Consider the following 18,235-nt stretch of genomic DNA (forward strand, 5'->3'; position numbering starts at 1 on the left):
TGTGTGCAGCTGGTGTGGTTGTTGCATGATAGTTGCTTCTTAGCGGTAGGTGTGGTGCTGCGGAGATCAGTTGAATGTGTTCAGTCTGGAGTGGGACAGCCAGACTGAAGTTTGGCTGCGTTAGGCCTGAGGGGATGCCTAAGCTAGCCGGTATGTGCTTGCTAGCTGTGTTTTATTAGGATGATGGGTAGTTTGATGAGTTATGTTAGTATGAGAACAGCTTTACCGAATGTGTCATAGTACCGCTGTGTTCTAGTTGAATGATGGTGTATAGGAGAGAGTAAGCGTAGTAGTGAGATATTGTGGTAGTCAGTAAAGAGTATGCGACCAGGCACACTCAATGATGTTGGGAATACCTTCTAACTTGAACTCTATACAGTGATGCTATTAGGGCATATTCAATGATGTTGGGAATACCATCTTAATTCAACTCTAATACAGTGACGCTATTAGGGCATATTTCTAAGTTCAACTTTAACACAGTGACGCTATTGGGGCACACTCACTGATGTTGGGAATACCATCTAAATCCAACATTAGCACAGTGATGGTATTAGGGCACGCTTTCTAAGTTCAGCTTTAACACAGTGACGCTATTAGGGCGTACTTTCTAGATTCAACATTTCTGGAAGTATGATAGGTTTGTGCAGACAAGACATTCACAAGACTTGTCAGAAGTGATAAGAATACTATGACATTGAAGCTAGTAATTTACTGAAATTATCAACTATGACTCTGATATCCCTGTCAGTTAAGACGTTGGCATAAGTCGCAATCATCCAGCTGGAGGAAATGTATGCAATAGTCTGGCTCCTTTGATGTATCTCAGTTTGGCTTTAGCCCAGTAGTGGAACTAAATCCAACTTAGTCTACATGACAGATGATGTGCTGATGGCCATCGACAGATAACTCATTTCAATGGTTGGCATATTTATCTTGTCAGTGGGCTTTGATCAATTAATCATAGGAGTTTATCAGCCCACCACTGTGACATGGTTATGATTTGTGGAAACAGTATTGATTGCTGGACATACCAAAAGAGAATGGGGACCTATGTTTCACCAGTGGGTCCATTACCAAGTCCTTTAGGGATCCAGCTTCTCCTCTATATTGTCCAATTTTACAGGATGCTGGGTGACAGATGGAATCCCTGTTCTATTATGGAATGCCATCATGCGCACCGAGACACTGGTGGTGTTAGTTGACAATTGGTAACTGCCATTATATCTTGCCTTTGCCTGTTGGGTCAGAGAATGCGTTTAGGGTCTTATATTCACTGTATCTTAATAAACTTACTTGACTTCTATGATTGCATGCTGCTGGCCATTACTTTACGATCGGCTATGAGGAGGAAGACCCCAAATTGCTGGTACCAGGGTCTGGTGAAGGGTCGGCAACTTCATCCCTACATGTTACTGCACCAGCTCATCCCAGGCAACTTTTAAGGCACAGAGGCGGATCTGAAGTGGGGGCACCTAGCAGTTTACCCATCGGTGCTGTGTTGGAGGTCCGGAATCATCCAGGGGATAGCTGAGGTGTTCGGAAGGTGGCAAACCGGCATATTGTGCATCCAGCACCGGTAGTGCGGAGAATAGCATTATATCTCCAAGCGCAGTTGGAGATGAGGTGACAGTGGGACGGCTTCACCACTTAGAAGCGGTCAGCCCTGAGCTCTGTGTAACAACTGTAGTGTCGGGAGCTGAATAATCTCAGGGGAGAAGTGGTGCCCAGCCAAGCGGTGTGGGGGTGGGGGGGTGCTTTTCTCCCCATTGTGAAGACCAGTGAGACGCACCAAATGGAAATTCCTGTGTGTCGGCACTCTAGTGGCATCCCACAGTAAAGCCAGTGTCAGCGCATAGCAAACAAGGAAACAATTACTTTGCTGCTGGGGCATGCGCAGTATCACTGCATCACGGTCATTTAGGTAACAGGCAGCAGATGACTGGACTATAAAGCCACAATTATTTGAGGTCAGGGGGTCAGGGGTAATTGGAGCATCGTCCTCACAATTGTTCCACTGCCATTTTGGGTACAGGCATAGCCTGGACATTTCAGCACGTCTATGATAGGCACCATTTGTGGATCAGGCAATATCATTTTCTTTGTCTATGAAGTAAATCTGCGCAGTGTGCTTAAGATAATTGTATATCTGCATCTCTGATGGTAATCCCAGCTGGAGTTTGATAGTACCTGTATTCGGAATGTTTTCTGCAGCTTCAGTTGGCCATTCCCAGCTCAACTAGGTAAGTGGCAGTGGGAGATACTCCTGTCTTAAGACAGCTAGGCCACAGTGGACATTTCTGTCGGGAAGGCGATACCACCATGCAGAATCTTGACCCTCCATCAGGTTTTTGGCCACACCAGGGGAACCACCAATCCCCTGGGAAAACTGAAGAGATCTGTTTTAATTTTACTTTGTTGCTTCAGGAGGGAAAAGATATTCTGATGAGCGAAAATTCTTGATGTGCTGCTTAGGGGCAGAAGCTGTAATAATGTAATAAACAGCCTGGTGTAGTGGCTGAGGGGGAAATGGAGGGGGTTGAGGGGATGGGGAGGGGCTGAATGGTATGGCCATGAAAACATTACAGGTGCAGTTTGGGAAACAGATTAATATGTTATTGGAGAGGTACATGTTTTTCTCAAGGAAAAAAGGTGGTGGGGAAGCAGTGGACTCATTTGTGGCAGATCTTAGTGTAATATTGTCATCTTGTGAATTCACAGGGAGGAAGGATAAATATATTGGGGATCAGCTAATGATGCACACGTCTAACTCAAAAAATTCAGGAACTCTTGTGGGAGGCGAAAAACCCTCCACTACAGAAGGCACTGGCAATCGCTAAAGGAATGGAATTAACTAGTATGTGTTTGAAGGAGGTTAATTCTAAAGGGAACAATGAGTTAGTGCATGCTATAGCTGAAAATGTGGAGGAAAAATAGTCGGGGTTGATGAAGCCAAGGTGTGCGCAGTAAGGAATAATAACAGAACAGGAATGGGGACGAATGGGGGAAGTCAGTCCTCAACTGCTGGGTGGAGCCATGTACCGGCACAAGATATACGCAAGGTGCAATGTTCTAGGTCAGGTTTTAAAAAACATCCCATGAATGCCAAGGAGTTTCCTGCCATGAGAGTTAAATGCAGGAGGTGTGGCAAGATGGGGCATTTTGCCAGGTTGTGTATTTTCAACAGCAAGTGCGAGGAGGCTGACATAAATATCCAATATGTTGGGGAGGTGAATGGGAAGTCGGCCAATAACATTGTCCACATTGTGGGTGAAGTTGAGGAGGATGAGAAAGGGGAATATGTTGCCCCTGAAGTTGAGATCCCAGTGGCTGGATGTTCAGTGAGAGCCTTAGCTGACTCGGGAGCCTGTATACCACCATTTTAGAGAAATTAAGGGAAGAGTTACGTGGCCTGTGTGTGCAGGATGTGATTGAACCCATAGAGAGAAGTGAGTGGTACTCCCCCATCGTGGTCACACAATGTCCCGATGGGCGGATTAGATTATATGTAGACTTAAAATACTTAAACAAGTCAATCTGGGTCAACACCCACCCTTTGTCCAAGGTTAGTGAGATGTTCATGACTATGCAAGAGGCTGAATGGTACAGTATGCTTGATCTCTCAGCTGCATATTACCAGGTGGACTTACACCCATCATCACGCACCTTTACAGCCCTCATCATTCCGAAAGGTGTGTATCAGTTTAAAAGAATGCCTTTCAGCATCAGCTGTTTTCCCAAGAATAATGCAGGATCTGTTGGGGGAGGTACCTGAGGTGAAATGCTTCCAAGACGACATTTTGATTGGGGCCAGAAGTGAGGCTCAGCACAATGCCAGAGTGTATGAAGTATTAGGGAGATTGGGCAGAGCGTGTTTGATTGTCAAAACGGGGAAGTGTCAGTTAAAGGTGCATCAGGTATCTTATTTAGGTCGCAGGCTCACAAAAGAGGGAATGCTACCATGTCCAGAGATGATGGATGCCATTTTAAAAGTGAAATTCCCTACTAAAAAAGACAAGTTGAAGTCTTTCTTAGGACTTATAGAATTCTGTTCTAAGTTCATTGAGAATTTTGCAGTGAAGAGTCAGCCCTTACGTGTGTTGTTGAAAGTAAGGACGGAGTATCTTTGGAGACATGTGGAGGAGGGGGCATTCAGGAGGTTGAAGGACGAAGTTTCTAATGCCCGTATCTTACACAGGTTTGATCCATGGCTGAGACCATTGTGTCGGTAGATGCATGTGCTGTGGATTTAGGTGCAGTGGTAAGTCAGATCAGGGACGGGAAGTACCAGTGGCTTTTGCATCTCGAGATCTATCGGATATGGAGTCTAGATAGTCCACGATTGAACGAGAGAGTGTTGCATGCTATTGGGCCTCCATGTACGTTAACGCCTACATTTGGGGTTGACCTTATAAGCTCAGAAGTGATCATAAGCCATTGGCACATTTGTTTTCCACTAAGGGCTCAGGGTTTGCGACCCCCCCCAGAATTGCCTTGGAGCTTCTATCCGGGGCTACAACCAAAAGACCTGGGGCTATAACCCCACTAGGCCCCTCTAGCAACAACTCTGCACTGTCAGTTGGTAGTGGTTATGGGAATGCAACCCCTCCTTGTTACCCATTTCATCTTTTTGTCTACTTATATAGGCACATTGATTTACACTCATCATGCGCCTAGCACATACTGTACAGCTGGTGCATAACATGCAGCAGGAATGCTGCAATATTCTTCATACTTTCATCCCATTTGTTCCAGTGTGTACGGGCTACGACCTATTGGTGTTTTCCTTTGTGAGGGACTAGCTGACCATTATAACCTTCATTAATCTTTTAGTGCATTCCTATATCTTTAAGCTGGAAGGTGACTATGGAAAACATCTTCTCTCAGGCGGGATACTCCTCACTGTGCCATGGATGTTTTGAAAGGGGTGCACGCCTTCTCAAGTGCTATCTCAGAGCTATGGCATGCTTCTGCCCCGCTTTACAAGGCACAGTGAGGCTACCCCTGTTCGCATCTCATTGTAGCCTTAGCTTCCTAGGGCCTGAGGATGATATCAAAACACCACATAAATATGAATAGGATCACTATGATTATATATACGTGTTGGGCATGTGAATTGTACTGAATGGAATTTAAAATGGTACTTAAAATACTGCGTCCTTGTACCATTACTGCGAACATTCATTTTGGGACCCTAATATTAATTAGAATATTATTTATGTGTGTTTAATTTTTTCTTTTACTACACCCTTTTTTTGTTGCCCCATCCAGTGGGTGTTTACACTTTACACAACACAGTCATTTGCACTGAATTGAAGAACAGAAACCGCCAGGAGAATGGGCTGCTGCATCTTGATACATATATATACAGACGGGGTTCCTAGTCAGCACACAATAAAAATGCAACATTGTGTTGTGAAGAAGTGTAAGAAATGCATAATATTTATAATCAAACAGATAAAAAACATTAATTACAAGTAATACATGCAAATGTATTGTATGCAAACACAAAACAATACAAAGGCTGCCATATTTGTACAAACATGAAGATCATGATTAAAACCAAAAATATCATATCACTCACATATATACATAAAGGGGTAATTTCATTCTCTAATGGCTATATTAAGAAATAAAGGGAAGCCAAGTTATCTGTTACAGACAAATGGGGAACTAATCCTGATAGAGAAATTGTTATCAGCAGTTAATATTGCTTACATCACTTACACAATAGTACCTTGACCTACGGATGCATCTCGAATTGACGCCTCCCCTCTCTGATGCATATTTTGCCACAAAAATCACGCAAACCCCGCCAAACTGCTCAAATTGTACCAAAGACAATGAATTGCCTTGTGTCCTTTCCTACTAGCCCGTCCAGGAATGTCATTTCACCAAAATGCCAGGGGTAGCGTAAGTGACATCACATGGCCATTGACCCCCCAGTGACATCACAGGAAGTGAAGTAATTTGACACCTCCCCACGTGACATCACAGGAAGTAATGACAAACGACCTTGAGATTTTTTTAATGCTTCTAGCACCCGTGTTTCCAGGTGCTCTAATTTCAGCATGATATAAGAACCGAGGCACAGAGGGAGGCATGAATTGTCCACGATAACACATTTGGGGAATGCCATTTTCCAGATTCGACGTGGGGCCTATAATTTAAAACATATATAATGCAGTATTTCTAACAAGGTAACCGAAATCGGTAACGCAGGCTACAGCTAGTGTATGAAACATCTAACACAGGTGTTATCTGTGGCGTTGCTGTGTTAAACACGCCAAAAAAGCACTGACCTGGTGAGGCTTGCGCTGCTGTTTAACCAGGAGAAAAATGCTGCACGAGTAAGGCCTAAAAATGTAATCATTGACCAGTATTTAGTATCAACACAATTCCCTGGTTATAAATGTATAAATGATTCAGCTACCACTACGATAGAAGAAACCTATTAGACTGGTCTGCGTGCACAGAGGGTAGTGCACCTGATAATGTTATCTTTGCTGGAGTATAATACCTGGGAAAGGTTGTTTCAATATACCCAATGTTAGGCAGAATTATATGCAGTACCTTTTGGGAACACCACACACAATTAGGACTACAAGTGACAGTACAAATTCACCTTTGGTACAAGCCCGTACTACACAGTTAAAGTGGTAGCTGTGGCTGAGCAGCCAGACTTATCTCAAGAGTAAGTGAGCAGTATCAAATAGTTACACAAAGGACAGCAATTACTATGATTCAGGCAAACACTGACTCAAGGTTTTCAAGTAAAAGAATATATATTTATTTCACTCTGCAGTTGTATAACATTTCACTATTCTAAGCAGCTTAAATTCACTCTTAATACACCACACAACTCCCAATTAGTTCCAGACAAGTTAAGCTCACAATATGAAGTGGGAGAAAAATGGCACTCTAGTAACTTTTGGAAAAGGGAGGGAAAGACAAGGTTAACAGAAAAGGAACCAAACCAACAGGTAAGTATTCAGGGCAATTGAACAAGAGGAACTTCAATGATAAAATCAGATATAAAAGGCTTAGGGCCAAAGTCAGTAGGTCAAAAGTCTTTTGCTCAAGATAATACAGTTCAGTCTAGTTCTCGGTAAAGTTTGTGCCACGGATTCCGGAAGAGGTTGGTTGGTAGAAAAGTTAGTTCAAAGAGAAGAGAAGGACAAGCCCTCAGATTGGAGAAAGATTTCAAACACTTTCACCGTGGCTGAACGAAACGCACAACCAGATTTGCACAGTACCTTGAAACGGAGATGGAGCTGTAGCTGAGGCAGACGTTCCTGGTAGTTCCTGCAGGCTCACGGTTCCTGAAGCAACTGTCGGACTGATCAGAAGTAGGAAGACTGGACGGTCCTGCACGACCCAGGGAAGAAACCAGCAGCAGAGCAAAGCAATGAATAAAAGGTGCGCTCCTTACAACCCAAGCAGGGTCCGACCTTCCTGGTTATCTGGCCCACTGTAGCTCTGTACAGCAAATTCGACCAGAGGAGGGGTCCTGGTTTGCAGTTTGGGCGAACTGGTTGTGGTCCCAACAGCTCAAGAAAAGAGGTTTCCTGGAGGATATTTTGGCAATTCGGACCTGCAGTAGGGCTTCACCGGGCGGCTCAGTCATGGTAGGGGTCCTCTTCTTCCAGTTCCTCGTTGGTTCTTTTGTTCCAGTGGCGACTCTGCCTTTCCAGTCCCAGAGACCTGCTTTTTATGCAGTTTTCCCCCATTCATACAGCCTGGCTGTCAATCACACAGCAGGGCGGCTGTCCTGGCAAGGACAGTCACCCAGCCAATCAAACAGGAGTGCGACTTGGGTAACCAAGGGAACCCATGGCAGGGGTCCTAAAATCCCTCCCTCACATCCTACCTGCCCAGACTTTCAGGCGCCTAAAGGAGGGCTTCTGCGTGGAAGCCCGCGAAAAGGAGATGAACAAAGGGACCAAACCTGGTTTGGCGTGCATAGTAAAACATGAGAAAGACATTTACAAAAAGAAATGGCGAATAAAACCAACCGGAACCGTAATAAAACATATATGGTCAAGTGGGTTTATGTTTGAGGCTAATATAATAGCCTAAAACAATACAATGGTTATTTAAGATAACCGCGGTATAAAAAATAGGGTAGATACCACTGCCACCAGCCACGTCGTAGTGTAAAGGGAGCGAAACAATTCTCCAAGAGACACAGATAAAAAGGGATAAGAATTAACCCTTTCCAATACTCCATGTAAGATGGGGTGTACTGGATCTGAGGTAAAAGTGACTAATAAAGTTAATGGCAACTGTATCTTTTCTGGGGGACAGTCGTCAGCCCCAGAAAATGGAGTCGGTGGGAAGTCTAAAATACAACCCTGTGTCACTTCACTGAAGGTGCTGTGTAACACACATGAAGAAAGTGGTGCCATGGAGTAGGTGAGGCTCTAGTGCCAAAGATCACACAAAAAGTAGAAATACACTCAGCAAAACACATGTAAGAGTGAGAAAAAAGCTCACACTCTTACCAGGTGAAAAAAATAAATCCTAGAAATCCAGCAAAGCTGCTGAGGGAGTCAGTAGGTAAGGGAAATTAGCCAGTTATGAGAATTCTCCCTAACACCCAAGACCCCCATAGTTTGTATTATCTAAGCACAATACTGGGTGCCAGGACTTGAACAAAAACACCATTAATGTAATATCACTTCTGCACACATAAATTCATAGCACCACAGTTATTTAAAATTTAAAACACCCACAAGTTGCTTCTCACCCGGGGCCTCGCTGGCAGACTTGAAGGCGCGCACTACACACTATCGCTTTGACTCAGTGGTGCCCAATGGCGTAGCACAAAATTTGGCAGCTCCCCTGTGAGCCATGATGTGGGGGTCCTCCCAAGCTCCTTAACAAAGCACAGGGAATGCCACACCCTGGGCTTTTACGGGCCACCACATGTGCACAATGTCCATGATGCTTATGCCGCTGCAGGGGCATGCAATACTCCAAGTGAAAGAAGTAAATATGTTTTTCAATCAAAGCTTAAATCATTAACATAACATAGAGAGAAGGGGGTGGTGCCTGGTCCACATATATACCAGCCACCTTTGGTGGCTGGTGAGTTGTTTTTTTGGAGGGTGTAAATATTTGCCAGAAATATGTGATTGCGACTGAGCATAGCAAGGGAGCCCGAACTAATGAAAATGGGTTGGTGGGGGATGGGCGGATTCTTCTCCCTCCCCAGAGTAAATGTTTTGAATAATGGGTTAAAATGGTGCGTTATACAGCACACTTTCTGGGAAGATTTGGTTAAAAGGCCAAAAATGTGTGTAAAAGGCCAACAATCGTTTTTGTAGGGTGTAGGGTAAATCATGAAAAAAGTACAATAGATGCAAGTCACCAAAAGTGCACAGGGCATTTCCCAATGCATTATCATGCCGGTCACTGCAATATATGCCGGTATAGAAAACATTTGTATGCTGGCTGTGCCCATACATTTCCATGCTGGCTCCACCAACATATGCTTAAATTACCATATAAAACCATACTTATGTTCACTTTAAGACATTTTTCTATAGTACAATTACTAGCACTGGGCTCAAAACTGGCTCTATCAATATTTGCCAGTACTCCTATGTAAGTACATACTCCAGTTGGTTTGGCCATTAAAAGTACCATGTCACAATAGGAAAACTTGTCCAAACTGGTTCCAATGTAAGCCAGTCTAGACCCATAAGAACACTTATCTTGCTTGATTCATCATAGATGCTCAGTTAATAAAAAGTCATGCTACACTGAAGAATATGCAGGCCGCTATACCAAAGCATCAGTCTAGCGAGGTAACACTACTTATCACGCTGGCTTTTTTAAAGATGCTGAGCAAAATGTCATGCCACAGTAAGCAATGGCAAGACTGACTGCACCAAAATGCCAGTCTAGCCAGGGAATGGCACACATGAACTTGCCTTTGCCCTAAAATACCAGTAAAACATGTAAAGTCAATAAAGGATGTGGCAAAAATGCTCCAGTGATCCCCAAAGACACATGCATCCCCTTTCACCCACCGGTCACTCACCCATACATCTCCTCTCGCACTCACTCACACTGGATTCACCACACAGGCACAGACCAAACCCCACCCAGAACATTGAAACACACTCAACCACATATATGCTCATTCACCCACCAGTCACTCACTCACACCTTCTCTTACATGCACTCATTGCATTCTCTACAAAGGCACAGACCCACCCACTCAGAACATTCAAAAACACATTATCACATTCATACTCATTCACCCACGAGTCGCTCACACACACATTCTCTTACATCCACTCATTGTAATCTCTACACAGGCGCACACCCATCCACTCATTGCATTCTCTAGGCAGGCACACACCCACCGATCCAGAACATTCAAAAACACACATCACATCACTACTCATTCACCCATCAGCGACTCACACCTTCGGTTACATTAACTCATTGCATTCTCTACACAGCCACATACCCACCCACCCACCCAGAACACTCAAAACCCATATCACATCACTTCTCATTCACCCACCATTCACATGCATACATCTGACACACACTTCACACATGCAAAACACACATTATATTACAAAAAAAAGCCTTACCTTTTTCTTGCAGCTTCAGTACATCCTTCCAGGCCCCCTCGGCTCCTCCGTGCTGCTCACAAACAGGAACCAGGAAGCTACAAGAGCTTCCCGGTTCCTGTATGTGAGCTGCAAGGAAGCCGAGGGAGAAGTGGTTAGAGCTGAACGTGGCATGTGACAAGTGCCACATGTCACAGTCAGCTGCAACCCCTACTGAGTGCTACCCTGGCCCAGCTTCATCCTGATGGCTGAGGACTGGTACGGGGACCCACCAGACCTGGTTTGGCAGGCACCCCTGTGCCACAGGAGGGCCAGCTACACCAGGAACACCCGTTTTTTAAACGTTTTTAAATTGGGGTCACAAAGGACTCCCAGGGTTTGCAACTGTGGCCCCTAGGGGTCGCAGTTGCATCCCCTGGTGACCCCCAAATGACATCCCTGATCCTGTCAGCACTCATTGGGTTAGATTCTTTTGCAATCTGTGAAGAACTTTTGGCTTACATAGGTTAAGACAACTGTATTTCAATTCACTCCCCTAAAGGAATGCTGCATATAACCATTGAAGGACCTAAGTATTGATACATGAAAGCATAATGACACACAATCCAAGCATCCCTTAATTAACGGATTGAATTAAGCAAAAGGAACCTATAGAATAGGAACAACTTCACTTTTGGGTCATGTGATTTGTGCTGCGAGGCGCAGGTATGGATAAAATGATAGCCCAGAAAGAGAGTGGAAGACCTTGGAGAGGTGCCGGCCCAGTCTGGGATCGGGTGAATTTTGTGAGTGAGTATGAGCTCAGCTTTTCCCTTGGGCCCCTGTCTGCTTGTACCAGGTGCACAGCTAGGTAGATGGAGATGTATTGTTTATCTAGTACATAATTGCCAATCAACCGCCTCCTCATGACCAATGACCAATGCTGCATTACCCACTTGGAAGAAGATGGACAGAAGGGGCTGGGACCAATGGCCTGGCATCCCCTTTGGAGCAGGCAGCCCATGTACAGGGCCTCACCAACCAGCCACGCAGGTTTCTACTGTATGTGATGATGTCACTGAGGATGCTATATACCTTCTAAATGTGCTGTTCATGCAGATTTTGGCAGAACGTTCGGCAGCAGAAGAGCACTTAGCTGGTGCACTGCTTTTATTTTAGGAATAAAATACTTGTTGTCCTTCCAAGAGGTATATTGGGCATTTTTTCCCTAGCGGGTTGTACTTTTTCTGGTGTGAGCTTTGAGGGGATTTCCTACAGTGGCATCAGATTTGCCCTACACGCATAACATGTAGCCCAGTTAACAGTGTGGGCGAATGCAAAAATGTAACTTCAACTGGAGTGGCTATAGTCTTAGCACTAGCCATAAGGGAGCGCAAACACTGCTTTGCATTTTGTATAGCACAGTTATGCTCTCATTTCCATTTTGTATAGCGCAGTTAAGCGCTCAACATAATGTCAAGGATCTTTGTTTACGAATAGGACCTGCAAGGGGGTGGGTTGTACAGCACAAGTCCTCTTCATGTTACACACCTTCATAGGTATCACTGGCATTGTATACCCATTCACAACTGATACTGTGCCACATGCTTCTAATGCCACAACTTTAACTTATTAAATGTTTTTTGGAATTATCAGTTTGGCAATCTGTTTATGTTTTGCAGGTGGCAGGGGCTTAAAACTTGAAGCTTGGGATGCCTCCAATAACCGTTTTGACGACGCAGTCCGCTTCAATGAAAGCACACCAGGCTATCAAGGTGCTACGTGGTTGGACATGGCTTCTTACACCTGGCAGCGAAATTACCCACAAAGGTGTATCACCCGCCTGAGTGGATTCCTAATACCTCCAGAAACAGATTCCTATAAATTGGGACTAAATGCCTACTACTATTGGAACTATGCTCTTTATATAAACAAAACCGGATCCACTGATGACAGAGTAAGCAATCTCAAACACACTTTATATTTCTTTATGATACCTAGCAAAGCATTCTATGACTAGACTTTGTAGACACATTGTATGAGGATTAATGTGGGTCAGTTCTCTCACCAATGTGGTCTCTGTATTGAATGTGCAGCAGTTTTCTAACCATTGTTACTGGATTCATGTGATTTAAGATGAACCATTTCACACAAAGGCTCCCAGGAAATGCACAACCATATATTGTGAAAAGGCATCACTTGCAGTATGTGAATGTGGGCCTCTTCTTTTTTCATGGCACAAACTATTTTCCTACCCAGACCAGGCGTAATCTCACTTTTAATTTGATGGTACGTGTTTAATTTAATACATAATGCGCATGTCCATTCTCTAAGGTTTCTGATGCATTAAGTACTATTTGAGCAACATAGATCCTGGCCTGTAATGTGCTTAAGCTTTCAATTGTTTGTTGTATCACTACTATGTAATAGCTGTTTGTATTAGGCGATAGCTGCCCCTATATTTGTATCCTTACATTTTTGAGTGAAGACAATTATTTGATAGCATTTGTTATGATATCAAGATTTGCAGACACTCTTTGGCACTTTTTGTCCACTGGGATGCTGCAGAGTGTATAGAGCCAGCCTGCCTTCTAGTTTGTATTGACCAGCTTTTTAAATGGTTGTGGAATGCCCAGGGATCTGGATTTTCTCTTATAGGCTGTTGGACAAAATAGGGTAGGATCAATAGTGGCTTCCTGTGTTTTTCCCACGGAATTTATATCTGTATCTGGTGTTTAAATCAGACCAATAATTCTAAAGTTGCTATTAAAATTTATTTCCTCTGGTCACTTTAAAGGCCATTTCTTTTGGTGGACATTTAGCTATTGAGTTTAGCTTGAATTACATGTGTGCCCCCTTTATAAAAAGAACCATCTGATCTGATGGCATTTGGTGCAACAAACGAATCATTTTAATAGGGTATTTAATAGACCAGTTCTGTTCCTGTCTTGCTTTAATATTCTGCCAAGTTCAGAGGTTTGGGTGTGTCTAAGTATTGCTTCTTTTAAAGTCATATCAAATGGTCAACCAGACAAATCAATCTATTCCATGGATGGCCTTCCAAATTAGCTTAAACATACAAGACCATGGACACCCTGATATTGGAAGTAATTTTGACTTATGTTTTCTCATTTTGAAACCATGCCTATTGTTTCAAGTAAACACAGCTGGGCTCATTAGTTCTTTCCTGCCTTCACCAAAGTGGTGAATAATTGGGTGTCTGCTGATACTTTCACATACATACAGTTGCAGGTGAACTGAAGTTCGCAGCTTAGGTTAAAAGATTGTCATAAGATATATCTTGTCCCATGTAACAGAAACCTATGATTTCAAACATGTTTATCTATAATAACACTCAACCAATATTTCTTTCTGTTTGTAAACATATAGACTTCTCATATGATTTGTAATAACTTTCTATGTAACATTTCCTTAGAGAGTACCACAGCTCAAGTTGAACAGGTTATTATGTTCCCTCTCACATAAAAGCAAACACGTAGAATGTGTCTTTAGATTCCTTTTTTCTTTCATTAAATACCATATGACAGCATGGATTTCTGAATACTCTGTTTTTTATTTAATATTAGTTAAATGATATCTCACTATAAAGCCATTCTCAGTTTAAATTATGTATTGGAGAACATTAGATCCATTCAGATAATACTTTACAGAATAGTGTAGTGGGCTGATTGGTGAAGTAGATCAGGGTATGGCATGAGGCAGGGGGGGATTTAAGAAGGTGGTGACATCTCCAGGATAGCTGGCAGTGCCAGTCAGTGGTACTGTTCTGCTGGAGCACAACTCATGGTGTGTCTGGGTTATAGTTGTGCGTTTTATAGTATAAGTCACTTTCTGATCTGTTGTCCGTGGACTCCCACGGGATCAATCTGGGGAGCGCATAGTGTACATGGCTGCTGATTAGTCAATTCAGAAACATGAGGTGAGTCAAAGGTTGTGAAGCAGACACCATGTTGGATTTGCGTACTGCACCTGTAGTCCGTGGAGTCCTGGTGGGTGGGCCAACAGTACACTAAAACGAGAGCACCTAAGGAAACAACCAGATCTGCCCAACCATGGGCCAAACCAACGAGCAAGGACAGGAAACTAAGCCCCAACATACTTACCTCAGCAGGTATAGCACAAAGCATATTAGACTTGATAAAGACCCGGGGGTCAAAACACGTGTCGGCTGACAGCAACAATAATAATGATATTAAAATGTAATTAACCAATGTAAATCACAATATCAAGCTATATATCGTTGTAAACATGAAATTTCCTTAAACATTAATGACAACATTTATGTTTAAGGAATATGAAGTATGCATTTGTTACAAATGCTAGTAACCTTTGTTTTTTAATAACGGAAGTGTTGTTACATTCAAACCAACCGCTTTAACATACGCAGTATAGGTGACTGAAGGGGTTGTGCCACCAGTGTGGTATATTATGCCTACTGTTGCGAATGTTTTTTTGCCAAGAGATACTTGGGCATGTGTGAAGTTAGTGAGTTTACAGTTATTTTAAGTGCCATCTGCACTCTATCCTAAAAGAGTTAATATTACATATTGGGCTTGTTAATCTATTTGTATGTTTGAAAGATTTTTTGAATTGCAAAAGGAGCAATGTCCTACCAGGTAGCCACCGTACCACCTGATTACTGTATAACAGGTAAGCACTTCAGCTACACCGAGAGCCAGGTCTCAGGGCAAAAAAACCTTGAGGGGGAAAAAACCCATGGTGTTCAATAGATGTTCCAGGTAAATCCACAAATCTGGGGTTGTTTTAACAGGAGCCAGGAAGACTTCACCAGAAATCCAGGTAAGAATCCATTGGACCCAGAATGGAGCCAGCAAGAAGGGAAAAGCTGCTAGCAGACTTAAGGTAATTTTATAGGAATAGCGTAGAAAGGAGCGGTGCTCCGAAAAGGTAATGGAGACAATAGGGAAGGCAGAGCGTGGGCTCAAAGAACACCAGGAAGAAGGAACGGCAGCGCCGTGTAGGAGAGAGAGGAGACATAGCACAAAACAGAGGAAGCGCAAGGAAAGAATTCCAGGAACTCGCTGAAAGGAAACAGTGAGCAAATGCAGGAAGAATACTCACGAAGACCAAGGCACACTAGCGTTCCGCAAAAACAATTGCAACGCGAGGAGTCTTCCATGAAGAATATTTATTTCCAGGTAATGGAGGTTGCCATACACGCAAATGCGATGATGTCACTGCGTTGCAACGGCGTCTGGGCACCATTTTGAAACGGGAAGCAGAGCGGAAGCGTTTCCGAAACAACACATGATCGGAGAAACGCCAGGCAGGCGAAAGCATGACATCATGCCCCCTTCTGTGCTTTGATCCCCCCAGCTTCCAGGGATTTAGTTGGTGCAATCTATGAACCAGACAAGGGGCGTGAACATGGATCGATGGTTCTCAGGACCGTTCAGAACTGGGGAAGCCCTTCCAATCTATCAGATACTGCAAGGTCCCATGGTAGTACCTGGAATTGCAGATCTTGTTCACTTCGAATGCCACTGAGTTGTCTTCGTAAGGATGTACAATGTCTCTCTGGTCTTTTCCTTCAAAGGCCTTCAATAAAGTCACATCGAACATGCGGTGTATTCGACTCCAAGAAGGAGGTAACTTCAACCTGTAAGACATGGGGTTGATTCTTTTCAGAATTTTGAAAGGTCTGAAGTACTTCGGTGCACATTTTCCCGGTTTGAGTCTCCTGGGTAGATACTAGGAGGAAAGCCATACCAGTTCTCCTACTTGGTGCCCATTAGTTTCTTTCCTCCAGCAAACCTCTTATTCCTCTCTTGTGATTATTTTAAGGCTCGAAGTGTCTCTTGTTGTACCGAACTGAGGTGTCCAGGATATTGCTCCACTGAGGGCATCGAGGTGACCACTCGAGAAATCCTTGGGAACCAAGAAGGATGATAACCATACGAACAGTAGAATGGTGATTTGCCAAGAGCGGATTGTACTGCGTTTTTGTAGGAGAACTCTGCCACAGGTAGTAACATAAGCCAGTTATCCTGAGATGCATTGGTGAAGCACATTAAATACTGCTTGAGAGTCTGGTTCAATCGTTCTGTTTGCCCATTGATTTCGGGATGATAGCCAGATTACATAGCTCTCGAGATCCCAAGCTTTCTACACAAGGCAGCCCAAAATGTAGACGTATACTGTACGACTCGATCAGATATGATCGAGTCTGGGAGCCCATGTAGGCGTAACATATCTCTTAGAAGCACTGCGCTTATTTCTTCTGCTGTAGGAATCTTTGGTAGTACGAAACATGTGCCAGTTTAGTGTACATGTCCATGGTGACCATTATCACAGTACAACCGTGCGACTTCGGGAGGTCTACAATGAAATCGGTTGTTATCTTTTGCCAAGGGCGGGCAGGTAATGAAGGTGAAGAAAGGCGACCGACGGACAGCTGGCGGGGTGTCTTATTTTGGGCACAAACAACACACAATCTGATGCACTCCTTCACATCCTTGGATAGAGTAGGCCACCAAAAGTATCTTTGTACCAGTTCCATGGTTGTCTTTTCACCTCTATGGCCGGCTACCGGTGAGTCATGCCCTAGTTCCAGGATTCTTTGACAGAAGGCAGTGTTTGGTACATAAATAGCAGAATGGTGATAGAACAAGCTGTTCTGAAAAGAGAGCCCATTTTTGAGTTCATCTCCCGGGTGTCACAAATTGTGTCGTTCTGTAGCTGTTGTAACCACGTTTCCACTGAACACACAAAGGCAGTAGTGGGAAATACCTTGTTTTCAAACTCCCTTTCTATATTGTTAAGTTCATGCCGGGATAACAGGTCTGCTGTGATGTTTTTTGTTCCAGGTATGTATGTCATAATCAGAGGCTAATGCGGGAAGAAGTGTGCGCACCGGGCCTGTTTAATATTTTGGCATTCTAGGTTCTGTAAGGCCATAAGATTCGAGTGGTCGGTTTGAATCTCAGTGGGTGTTTGCGCTCCAAGGAGCAGGTGTCTCCACTCTGAGCAAGCCAATTTGATGGCGAGTAGTTCTTTCTCCAGAACCGAGTAGTTGCCCTCAGCCACGGTTAGAGTCTTTGAGAAAAAAGCTACCAGATGTTCTTAGTGGTCTTCGAACATTTGTTTAAGGTTTAAGCACTCCTCCCACGGCTGAGTCAGAGGCGTCTGCTTCTAGGATGAATGCATGCTGATAATTGGGTTGCTTCCACAGTGGTGCTGACGTAAACAGGATCTTCAGATTCTCGAATGCCCTGTGCAGGGACGTCATTTCACAAAAATGCCAGGGGTAGCGGAAGTGACATCGCATGACCCTTGACCCCTTGTGACATCACAGGATCTTATGTCATTTGATCCCACCCGAAGTGATATCGCGGGATGCAATGGAACGTAACCTTTCACCCGTTGACAAAACAGGAAGTGCTATCACATAGCATTGTACAGTACAAAAATATGGTTACGATATCACTATAATGTGATGTACATTTCATACAAGAATGGATCGCCATATGTATTGTTAAGATCAGTGTGTATAGGTCCATGTTACCAAATTACTGTGAATGCAAGTAGACGTCCCTAACCAAATGATAATGATGTGTTATTATATAGCACTTACGCTTAAGCGCTGTATATAGAAAAAATATACACCCAATATCACCCAACGT

General features: G+C 43.6%; 1 protein-coding gene across 1 annotated transcript in view; it reads left to right on the forward strand.

Moving 5' to 3' along the window:
* LOC138498336 (fibrocystin-L-like) overlaps positions 1-18,235 on the forward strand; it is a 339,059-nt gene that overhangs the window by 67,110 nt on the left and 253,714 nt on the right. The window contains exon 4 of the mRNA XM_069622135.1: positions 12,254-12,528. Within this exon, the coding sequence (XP_069478236.1) occupies positions 12,254-12,528 (275 nt within the window). The remainder of the gene's footprint in view (positions 1-12,253; positions 12,529-18,235) is intronic.

Source organism: Ambystoma mexicanum, chromosome 5q (assembly GCF_040938575.1).
Source record: "Ambystoma mexicanum isolate Mex_15411 chromosome 5q, UKY_AmexF1_1, whole genome shotgun sequence".
NCBI lineage: Eukaryota > Metazoa > Chordata > Amphibia > Caudata > Ambystomatidae > Ambystoma > Ambystoma mexicanum.